The 12,162-nt window shown below is 37.5% G+C and overlaps 1 protein-coding gene across 4 annotated transcripts in view; it reads right to left on the bottom strand.

The window, feature by feature from the left end:
- The window catches only part of PIK3CA (phosphatidylinositol-4,5-bisphosphate 3-kinase catalytic subunit alpha), a 44,270-nt gene that overhangs the window by 16,900 nt on the left and 15,208 nt on the right, over positions 1 to 12,162 (bottom strand). For all 4 annotated transcript variants that reach the window (XR_010307222.1, XR_010307221.1, XM_064165691.1 and 1 more), the window contains exons 2-9: positions 9,348 to 9,761; positions 8,057 to 8,266; positions 7,113 to 7,363; positions 5,247 to 5,492; positions 4,287 to 4,372; positions 2,406 to 2,511; positions 1,735 to 1,887; positions 1,491 to 1,625 (exon numbers count right to left, since the gene is read on the bottom strand). Coding sequence is in view for 2 of the 4 variants with exons in the window: in XM_064165691.1 (XP_064021761.1) it covers positions 1,491 to 1,625; positions 1,735 to 1,887; positions 2,406 to 2,511; positions 4,287 to 4,372; positions 5,247 to 5,492; positions 7,113 to 7,363; positions 8,057 to 8,266; positions 9,348 to 9,699 (1,539 nt within the window). In the remaining 2 variants the exon portion in view is untranslated. The remainder of the gene's footprint in view (positions 1 to 1,490; positions 1,626 to 1,734; positions 1,888 to 2,405; positions 2,512 to 4,286; positions 4,373 to 5,246; positions 5,493 to 7,112; positions 7,364 to 8,056; positions 8,267 to 9,347; positions 9,762 to 12,162) is intronic.

Genomic DNA, 12,162 nt, shown 5'->3' on the forward strand with positions numbered 1-12,162 from the left:
AGAGCTAAATATATGCACGCTACCTGAATATAGAAAGTTTAGCTTCAGATCTGAAGATACAACACATGAAAAAGGGGACAAAAAGAACACTGAGAGAATAGTGATGTTCAAACTTAAGTAGCATTTAATGAAGCATGATTTCAAAAAAAGAAAATTAAAGACGATTTTGACAGATAATAAATAGGATTGAAAGAAAAGCAGCATGAATAATGAGAAAGACTAAAGCAGCAATACTGTTTCTTTCCCTGTCAGCTAAGTCACTGATGTAAACAGACTTTCTCTGTAACCACTATGACCTTCTTCTATGGTCTTGCAAGGATTATCACTGAAAATAGATAATTTGATACTTTATAATTAAAGAAATCTGAGGTAGAATAAAGTGTAAGTTGATTACTACTTTGTCACTGAAATAAGAACTTATTCTCCTCATCATTCTCTGATTTTTTTTTCCTACAGATGGAATTGAACATTAAGTTTAACATATACAAACCCAGGATACAGAATGTGTTAGAGCAAAAAAATGTCATTTACAAAGAAGCTGCTCTTAAGCACTTGTTCAGAGACCTGCAGCACTGCTCAGTCACAATATAGATCATCAGCAGATATGCTAATCTGTGATGGACTTCCTGTAGAGTATCAGGAGAAATCGAATGCATACAAACCCTTTGTTCAACATATATTGAAATGGGAGTATTTAAAATATCACAAAAAATCTCAAGCTGGAAACTTACTGACACCTAAAGCACTTTTTGCCACAGTGAAACTTTCCATGCTGAGACTCTTCCTCACACAGACCACAAAGCTTGGTCTTGGGGAAACTCTGAAGTCTTTGAACCAGCCTCCAGAAGAATATGTCAAACATACCAACTAATTTCACAACCTTGTCTTTAAACCCATACCTTTTTGACCTCTACTGCTTCCCTTTTTTCTCATTTTAATAATCCAAAATGTACTCTTAAAAAAACTCAGAATATCACCAAAAAGCTAATCATCACATTCTTTTCTTCTTGGAAGTGATCGAGGACTACTCCCACATGTATGCCAATCAATCTCCCCAGAATTCCCTATATTTAAGGCCATAACCAGCTCCTTAAACAGCCAGTAAAGAGTTATAAGCACCTTTAGATTACAGAAGAAAGCCTACTTTGTAGACACAGAATTGCAACAAAATAGAACAGCATCACCGAAGGAGAATTTAAACTTCTGAAAAGTTAAACTAAGTACTTTAATGTCAAAAAAGCTGTAATAGTTTGCACAGTAAGAAAGTTCCAAGTGTTTTGGTTGTTCAGTGAAACATTCATTCAGTTTACAGGCAATGTAAAGAACTGAGAACGTATTCATTTTGCTACATAAATAAAAAACCTGATTTCTTACTTTTGTGATAAATCAGGATACAGAAAAAAAAGTTCTCTTTATAACTAATACACCAAGCAAAATAAATAATACTTCCATATTTCAGGAGCTAATTTTGGAAGGGGAGTTTGCCTTACCAGCCCGGCACAGCTGTAGTTAAAGCCCAGCTCCCGGGATATTGTCCAGTTGGCGTGTTCTTCAATCACTGTCATATCTGGGAACTTTACAGGATTGCTAAACCAATCAAATTCCAGCTCCAAACAGGGAGTTTCCTATATGAAGGGAATTTAAATTACTTCTTCTGTGGAATGATACTACTTAGAATACAGTCTTATTTCTAAGTTGTACTCCTGAAGAGGAAACTGGCACGCACGTACTTACCTTATTGGGATTTGATCCAGTAACACCAATTGGATTCAACAAATCCTCCAGCCCATGAGGTACTGCCCAAAGATTCAAAGCCATTTTCCCAGACACAAGAGTGTCTGTGTAATCAAACATGTTTATATTCCCCCAAGCCAGTGGACAGTGCTCCTTAAAGAGATTAAAAAGATAATTTTTCAGTGTCATCTACTAATGCATGTAGAGTAAAGCACCCCAGAGTAGCTGAAGGCAAGTTGTGGAAGCTGTACCATAACTCTGTATGAATGACTCTCATGGCAGTCATTTTGGAGGATGTCTCAACACTTGTAAATTCGTACTAACATCTTCCCCACATCAAAGTAACTCGATGCAATGGAAGAGACAATTTTTGAGGCCTCCAGTGACAGGGAGAAAGACATTAGTTTTACACTGGAAGAGAATAGATTCAGATTGGGCATAAGAAACTCCTGTAGGCCTCCTTCAGATACTGGAAGACCACTACAAGGTCTCCTCAAAGCCTTCTCCAGGCTGAAGAACCTCAACTGTTGTAGCCTGTCCTCATAGGAGAGGTGCTCCAGCCCTCTGAACATCTTCATGGCGCTACTCTGAACTGAACAGTTCAGTGCTTTCCCATATTTCAATGAAGTAGATTTTGGTTGTTAGCTTATTAAAGCCATGAAGTATTTTACCTCCTTAGCACCCTTCCGGCCTTTAACAGAACAGATGGAAAGGCAGAGGCGAGCAGCACGTGGCAGATCAGGAATGTACATGTCATACAACAGCCATTCATTCCACCTGTAAGGTTTAAAAAGCAGAATCAAACCAGGTTAAAGGAGAGCATAGAGACAATAGCATTTTTTCATATTCCTACTCTACCCGTATGTGTGCATCAATCATACACTTTCTTACTGTAGAAGGGTCCTCCTGCATGCATTTGCCCACATCTACTCCTCCTGGGAATGCAGACTTGCCCAGCTAGCCTCAAAGTACCAACACTGTTTGAAAAGTCAGGCAAGGTTCAATGCCTGCAAACTTACCAATAGGTTCATTCACTTTCACTCCTACTGACTACTGTTGTCACTGTAGGTATGACCTAGAGAAAATGGATTTGCCTATGTGCTACACCAATGTAAGGTTTAGTTTGTGAAGTATTTTTCTTTCAGAGAAAAAAGGCAAGGGGAAAAAAAATGTGGCATAGCTTTCAGAACTCAACTGAATTTTAACTGCTAGAAAATAGAGAACTTCAAGATGGGACTACAGAACAGAAATAGAACACAGAAATCCAAAGCAGATATTCTGTTTGCCACAGTAACATGAGCACAGATTGATTATACAGGAATAAATACTCTGTTTGCATTAACTTCTCCAAGTAGTCTTTATCTCTCAATCTGTAGAGCTATGCTTTTGGAGAGCAACTTCTGAACACAGTTTGTTTTCCTAAGTGGATTGCCACACTGAGTTTCTCATCTGGGAGAAGCAGCAGCTTCCAAGAACAGCATTAACTTTCAGTGTCTGTAGGTACCAGAAGTGAAGTTTTACAAATTAATAGCTGCCCAAGCCCTTCTCTGAGTATGAAGAAATTGCCATACAATCTTTAGCCCACTTTTCTTATGAGTGTATTCCATACAATACAGACATGTGTAATTATACCCAAGTTTTCAAGCCATGCCTTTTATCACCTTTCCAAGGAGATAAACCAGTTAAACTGTCAGTTCCAGAATAGCTATATTTGGGCAAGTCAGGAGAGGTTATTTTTCAACAAATACATACATTTATTAGGCCTTCTAATTACAGAATCTATTCATACTTTTGTCTCTGTTTCCTATGAGTAAGTTTCTAAATGCATTATAAGGACACAAAATGCCTCTCAGGAAATATTTCTGAACACATTGTGTTTAACCCTAGCAGATGCTGAACATCCTCATTAGTCAGTTACAGGAACATCTTTTAGATACTCATTCTCAATGTTGATATATGCTCATATAAAACTTCTTTTTGCACTTCAAGTTCATGTGATTATTGCAGATAATACTGGTGGCAGGCCAAGTCTCCTGAAAATAAACAGCCCAGATCTGGCAGTCACTTTTATGTTAACTCTCCAGAGTCTGTGGCTCTGCTTTAGAACATACTGTGTAACCTCACCAGAACAAATCTTGAGGTTAAGTGACATAATGTTGCTTCATACTGAAAGTGAAATCTGAACATGTGTTGGAGGCAAAACTAGAGCTCAGCCATCTACAGCTGTGCTGGTTTTACAGCATTGTCATTAGTGTGTAGTTTGAGGCAACTGTAAACACAGATAAACCAGACCTGTTCAGTAAAAAGACTGTACTCTTAGGTATAAAACAGAATATCTGTGTTTGAACGAAGTTAATTCTACTTTGAAGTATAGAAAACAAGTTCTATTTTGAAGTTTTCTAACAGCATTTTTACAAAACTTAAAGGTGAGAAATTGCCAGCAAGGAGCCCTATTTGAATAGAGGCTAAGTTGAGCCTCTACTCCTTCAGTGCTGTAATTTGTGATACTCTGGAAGTCAAGTCCTCTGTATTTGCTCAGGTACTTGGCTTACCTTGGATTAGAACAAGGTACCCTTTGAGTATTCACATTGTCACACAAAGGCTCCCCTCCATGGTAGATACCTGTTCTGACATAGATCTGAAAACAATGGTAACGTTAGTACTGTCTTTGAAGTGGTACTCTAAACAACATTCTTCACTGCCATCATCAGACATTGTTAACTATGAACAACATATTAACTTTGAATTTCCATCAAGTAAAACACAAAAGCAAATTGCAAAACCAACAGCCCCACCCTCCCCACAACCCAAATTCATTCATGCTCTGCCAGTTTTGAAGCAAGGGCTATAAGCTTACTCTTCTGGAAAAAAAAGTTTCCCTCTTCTTCCTCATTAACTGACAAACTAGCTTTTAAAAATAACAACCTTGAAATGAACTCCAAAGAAACCTGAAATTGATTTTCAATTCTTCCTGCACCAAGCTAAACTGAAAGAAAAGACCAAACTGATTCTGAGAAAGAGAGCCAGGCTTGTAGTATGGCTTCAACAGGACTGCAGCCTGCCTTCCTTTTCTCTTTGATCTTCCCATACCTCTCCTTTTGAAAACAAAGATACCAGCACACTATCTAGCATTCCCTCATCAAAAGTATTCTCTATTACTGTAACACATATTTAGACATAACTATTATTTAGAAAATAAACAACAAGATGGATTTTCTTCTTCTGTTCATTACACTAATCTCAAGTCAACTATGCAAACCGAGTACTGCTCCTATCAGGCAGAATATTTATCTAAATAACACAACCTGTGCCTTTTAAGTAGTATACAAGAGTCTTCCAGATGCCAAAATACCTGCACATTTTTTAGAACTGGGTGCTCAAACTTAAATAACTCAGTGGTTCAGTTTTCTAACATGTTAAATAACACTACTTTTTTGAAGTAAACAGAAAACTCAGGAGGGAAAACATGAGCTACTGCAAACCATAATCAGTGTCTACAGCATTTGCATTACCTTGTCTATGTCTCTAATGTTCACATTTACGTATGTTGCACAGAGGATTCGTATTCTGAGAGCACTACTTATAGTCCAGAGAGATTTGGCTGTAGCTTCTCCATTCATGTAGGGTGTAGCTGTAGAGATACGTCTAGAATAAGATGGCATGGTAAAGGTGTCCAATGGTAGCTGGGTATATAGGCTTTCCTTTGCCATGAGCATCAGATTGGGCATGCGACCAAGCATAATACAGCTTCTTATGTACTGCAAGAAAATGAAAGCAAAATTCAGTTATGTTTTATAAATGTACACTCTTGGTAATCTGTACCTAAAAATATTCAGATAATTACAAGAGTAAAAGCATATTTGAAGAGCTAATCATTGGCCCTTTATATATACTCTTTGCAGTGTTTATTACATTTATAACATTCAACACTTTGAACACATTACTGGGTAGGTTCGCACAGTAGTGCTCCATATCAACTCTGAGATATGATTAATGTTTACAACAGTGGAAGGTTCAACTAGAGAGAGAGGGCAGAACTGACAAAATGACAAGTCGGGTTTCTCATCATGCCCCTTAGGCTCCAGCACAGGGCAGCACAAAGCAGACTGCTTTCAGATGAAAGCAGTTCCGGGGAGCAGCTCTGCTGCTTTTGCATAGCATGTTGCTGTGCTAGCCTACTGTGCAGACCTAGCACAGGTGACTGATACTTGTAGCCACAGGCAGAGAGCACAAGATAAATGACAGACACTCAGTTTCAGCTCAGTTCTGCTTATTGCCTTACACTCAGCACTGGTTCTGACAGACTCTAGCTGCAAGCCTGTACGGTGTCTGTTTGGGACCGAATACTGAGAGCACTGTCTGGCAAGAGTACCATAACACACAATGTGTTAAGACAGGTCCAGCCCTGGAGTATAATTAGCAAGCTTTTTTAGCAGCACAGTAAAGGCACACCAGGCACTTCTGAAGAAACCACACTAGATCAAATAGGTCTGGTGTTTGATCTCAAGATGACTGTGTGGAATTATTCATGTATGCCTGCACTTGCTCCCCTGCTCCCCAAGAACAGAGCTGCCTTTCCCATTATCCAGGATCCTCCAGCCCCTTTCTTTCCTCTGCTGCTCTGGAGGGCAAATTGTCAACCATTTTAGACGAAGGAATAGAAAGTATTTATTAAAACAATACATTTCTCAAAGAGGAAGCAGCAGCAGTCTGTCAGGAAATCTAAAAGGTAACACTGTTGTCTGCTCCAGAGGGCTGCTGAGATGCTCTTCTGTCAGCAGTTCTGTCACACACTCACAGCACTTATAAAACCCAGGCAATGAAGGACAGATAGCTGTAAGGAAGCTTTAATAATGACTTAGATCACCACATAAGTTTGTCACTCCATTAATAAGACAAAACATTTCAGATAGAAGTAATGTGAAAACATATAGCTTGTTTAGCTGTCTTCCACATCAAAAGCAGGAAAAGGCAAGATTCAGAGTAGCAACAATAAATTCAGTTTAACATCTGACTGACTTACCTTCTGTACCACATAAAGTCCATTCAAGCATTAACTCACCTCTTACCATCAGAAGTCTATTTCTGAGAGTACTGATTTTAACACTAAAGTTAGAGATAGACTTCTTCATCCAAAGAAGAAAAATCACATTAGTGATACGAGTTCTCATTTAAATTATCTTCTCTTCCCCTTTCTGTTTTGAAGCACATACAGCAACAAATAAGCACACAGCCAATTCATGTAAAGATGCATACACTTCCTACGTTTTGGATTAATTTAAGGAAAAAGCAAGCCAGTCATTACATCAATCACCTTCCTTCATCCCAAATTTGGATTATTTCAGTGTATTTCAAAGTCAATCTGCTATGTTACTCACCTTATACTGGCTCAGTGGATATTTTTCTAGCAAGTATTCATCACAGCCACACACTTTTAAAATATATTTGCCCTGATACTCCAAGACACAAAGTTTCAACTGTTCAGTTGACAGCAACATACTTCGTGTTTTCTTCCTAATTGCTTCAGCAATAACTTGCTCAGGCACACAGTCATGGTTGATTTTTAAGGTGTATTTCTGTTTATCATTGTTTGGCGAGACAATTACCCATATCACCACTATAATTTGCCCTAGAATAAACATAAAACAACGTTAAGTCTACCATTATCAGTAGTTTTGAAACAAATAAGCAAAACAGTAAACATACCCCCAAGAAGCCCTAAAGTAACTCCCATCCCTGCAGCACTGAGAACTGCTCGCACTACTACAGAAACAAGATGTAGACAAGACTCAGAGCCCAAAATGCCAAAGGGTTTAACACTACATGAGCTCAGTTTAGCTTTGACTCTAGTGCAAATTCATGCTTTTAAGTCCTTGAGGTTAAGAATACTTTTGTTAACAAAATACTACTGCCTACCTAACCTTCAATGAATCAGTAATAACTGTTTCATATTTGAGGACTGCAAGATAACTCAATGATCCAGCATCATTTAATTTCAAATTTCTGAATCAGAGAAAAAGAAAAACAAACCCAGCAAGCTGTTTCTACACATTAAACAAAACCAAAACCACAACAGCTTTGTTTATCAATTTATATTTCAAGAGCTACTTCTTGCAATAGCAAAAAAAAAAAAGTAATTTTTAATGTTGTCTTCCTCTTGAGTCTACACTATTAAAGAAAGTTATTCTGAATAACTTAAGGTATAAGATGTTGCTAGAATTTACTAAACCAGCAATTAACTATGTTAAGTACAGCTACCAGTTGGGCTCTTTGATTTCAATCACTAAAAAAATCATGTTCCTACTGTGAATATTTATCTTACCTTTATCTAGTTTATTGTATATGTGTTTGGGTAGCTCAGGTGAAGACTCTACATTTGGAGGATAGACATACAACGCTCTACTGTGTGGTGCATTGGCATCTCGAAGATCCACTGCTTCTTTACAAACATTGAGAATATTTCTTCTGAAGTCTTGTACTTCTGGATCCTTAACCATGTCGAATTCACAGACGGGCATGCCAATGGCAAAACCTACAGTATTGAAGAAGCATGAGAAAAATTGTAGCATAAAAATTAATAGTTTTAAATGACCTGTGCTATGGTGACAAGCATCCCAGAAGACTGAACTCTGGCACAGAGTTATGTAGCAGAGTTCATTTCTCAAGCCCTCTGTCTCAAGATGTAATTCCATTTACTTTAATGAGATTACTTGCATTAGTAATTATTTGTGCATAAACGTTCAAATGGAAGCTTTCAACTGTACTGTTGCATGGTTAGTCAACTACTGTTCTCCCCACATCTTGAGTTGGATAAGCTTTACAAAGCAGAAATAGTTTACCTATTATGCACTCATAACAATGATATTTAACAATTAAGAGAACTCCAGAACAAGTATTTCAGTTGACAAGACTCTACCACTGCTATGTACAACTGTTTGCTACCAAAAGGGAATAGATATGCTTGTACTGCCTGAATTTAGACACTCAACCTAGATGCTGAAATACACATTAGTCTTCCTGTGCTTTCTTGATGGATAATGGAAAATGATAAACTACTCCAGAGCTGATTCAAAACATAATTTCTCTCCCCTCTTCCTCTCCAACATCAAGTCCTTTTGTTTCCTTTCCCCTGCTCTTTTTGTAAGAAAGGGGAGTGAGAGGGAAAAACATATAATTTCTGAAATGTTACATTCTAAGCCAGTATTAAAATGTGTTCAATCACAAATGTGGTATAAGCTTTGCTATTAAATCCCAAGTTTACACTTCTATAAATTTCAAAACAAACTGAATTCCAAAACAAGATAACAGGCTTTGCCCTGCATAATATGAAACACTAGTAATAAGAAGCAAGAAAACAAAATATCCTTTTAACACAAATAGGAATACATACAAAGCAAAGGCTTTACACATGAAGCAATCATAACAGCAAAAAAAGGTTAATTTACAGGTTATGAAAGTTGGCCTCTTTGGACATCTGATGCAATGACTGGCAGTTATGAAATGCAAACTTTATCAGATGCAGGTAAAAATGCCACCTCTCTGAATTCTTCCGTGTTTGGAAGAGGAGAAGTCAATTAAACAGATTAGCTATGTATAAATAAAGATCATCTCACCTATTTCTCTATTAAGAATCTTTTCTTCTCTGTTACCTACTGGTTCAATGACCTTTAGAAAAGGCTGAAATAGTCGCAGGTCACAAAGCCTCCGTGTTTCATCAAAAAATTCTTCTCTCTCTGCTTCTTGTGTAACACTTACAAAAATGTAAGAAGATTCATCTTGAAGGAGCTGATAGAGAGGATATTTTCTTGCTTCTTTAAAGAGTTCATGTTTAATAGTCAGTAAAGTGGCCTCACGGAGGCATTCTAGAGTCACTATCATTCCGTTTGGGAGAAGACATTCCACAAGGATCCTCGGTGGCATCAAGTGGATGCCCCATAGTTCACCAGATGATGGTCGTGGAGGCATTTTTAAGTCTTTAGATAAGTCTGCAGTGAAAGTTTTTCAAGCAGTGATTCGCACAAGCAAACCTGAGTAAAAATTGGAAATGTAAATGTTAAATTCAAAATAAAAACATCACATATCAGATAAAATTATTCACCATTTGTAACTGTAGATGAATATTGACAGTTATAGTCTATGTTCACAAAAAGAAACCCTCACAAAACTGATGTCTAAGGAGTGTCTATTTGATGTAAACTATCTACTCATATAAAACAGTTACTAGCAGAATTGCACTTCTTTGGAAAAAATACCAATCTACATACAGACTTAAAAAGAGAGAGGATTTTTTTTTAAAGCTTACAATTTAATGCTAAAAACATTTTAATAGCATGGGGACAAAAACATTTAATATTCAAATTGTGATAGCAATTTTTAAGTAAATCTCCAACCCAGTTCTGAACACTTTTAATTGGAAAGAAACGCTCATGATAACCTGGATGAGATAGAAACCATTAGCTCTGCTCAAACCAATGCTTCAGTTTGAATACTTAAGAGGTTTGGGATGAGAAAGATATTTTTTGAACAAAACAAACACCACAAATACAGTTCTTACAAAATAACCTCTAAACTTGCTTTTAAGCATTCTGTACACACAAAACCTGGCCTTAGAACTTTAAGATTGCTATAAACCACTCAGACCAGCCACAAAAACTGTTTTCTACAGGAGAACTATTTTTCGGTTGGGCTTAGTTTTTTTAGAATAAACTCCCTGACCTAGTTCCCTTTGGCAGCTGCATGAATGCCTTTACCAAGGCAAAGGAAAGGAGAGGAACACATGTCTGACCTTCTAGCAGCACTGCCTTATGCTGGCTTTGAGCAGGTACAAAACATTGCATCTAGAGAGAGCAGAAATTATTTACAGCCCTGTAACCAAGAACAGATGTCAAAGACCAGCAAAACCAGGCTAGGCAGGCATGCAGCAATACTTCATCAATAAGCTCTACTAATCATTACCTATTTTTCATTTCCTCAACCAGAGGCAATAATTATGTATTTGTGAAAGAAACCCATCGTGAACTAGTGAGTGTGCCCAGGACATTTGCTACACTCAAACTGTTCATATCCTGTAAGAAGAGCGAACAATCCCTGTAACAAAATATTTGCTTTGTTGTGAAGCCTGCTACTTCCACCCAACATCCCAGATTTCTTGCATTGAAACAAAGTTCTTCAGCTTTGCATTCATTGCTCTTAATTTTACCAAGATCCATCAAGCCCTCCCCACTACTTTTCCCCAACAGCTCCAGATTCAGTGCTTCTCTCCACAGAAGTGGTTCCATATTTTGTTAATACTTGTCACCTCCTCTGTATCTCTTCCACCTTTACCCTTTTCGTAAAGTAAAGGGGAAACAACGTATCTGCACACTCCATTCAGGGCCAAAGTATTTACATCGAGATGTAACATTTCTACTGCTTTCCTAGTAAGCTCCTTTTCTGACTGCCACCAGGCAGCATGGCATTTCCACCGAATCACATTAACACCAACCTAAACTCTCTCTGCAGAATCTAACTTACCACAAAGGCACATTATGGAAATTGTGAACAGTGCATTACTTAGCCCATAATTTCATTACCTTCAGCATGTACCTTATGAGAGAAGCTGTTATCAAAAGACATCTAAAGAGTAGTCTACCATCCATCAATCAAGTGGCCTGAAAGCACAAGGCTAGGACAGCTACCAGGCTACTGTCCATTCTTAGTGACATTTTATATTTGAGAACCCTCTTTGGACTGCACATTACCTTAATTTCTTCTTTTTAGACTGCACATTACCGTAGTTTCTTCTTTGGGTAACAGAAAGGAGAGAAACCCTTCTAAACCAACAACTTCCTATCTCTTCTGCTTCTTCAGCTTTCTGAAAGCTATTACTGAAAGCAATTAGTGCTCTGCTTGTCCTTTGCTCAATATTTTAAAAATATGTATATAAAGCATGTTAAAAATGTGCCTAAAATGACACATACAGAAACAGTCATATATATTTTAAAATAAATAAGCCATGATCCTCATTTCTGCACTTTTATGCCTTGCTACTGAAAAGTTGTTTCCCCAAGTACATCCAACACTTGGTTTTGCCATATTTCAGTTGTTAAAAAGCAGCATTTGAAGGAAAATTATGTTTTCCCAAATGCACTGCTTCTTAAGCAGCTCCTAGTAGAAGCAGGGTTGTCTTTCTTAATCTCTGCTTTGTAGTTGTAGCTTAGGGTTTAAAAATAAAATAAAATCAACAAAAGTAGTAAACTGCTGCTGCAGCTTTAGAAAAAATGCTTGTCCACTAACACCTCGTGCATATTTAGGAGGGCTTTGCAACTGACTTCTTTTTAAAAAGAGAACTTGAAGAAGCTTTTAAATTTTCCTCCTCATTCTAATAGCCTTAGCGAGCAAATGCAGAAATGGAAAGCTTTGAGCACAATCACAGCGTATTTAAAGAGC

Source organism: Pogoniulus pusillus, chromosome 26 (genome assembly GCF_015220805.1).
Source record: "Pogoniulus pusillus isolate bPogPus1 chromosome 26, bPogPus1.pri, whole genome shotgun sequence".
Taxonomy (NCBI): Eukaryota; Metazoa; Chordata; class Aves; order Piciformes; family Lybiidae; genus Pogoniulus; species Pogoniulus pusillus.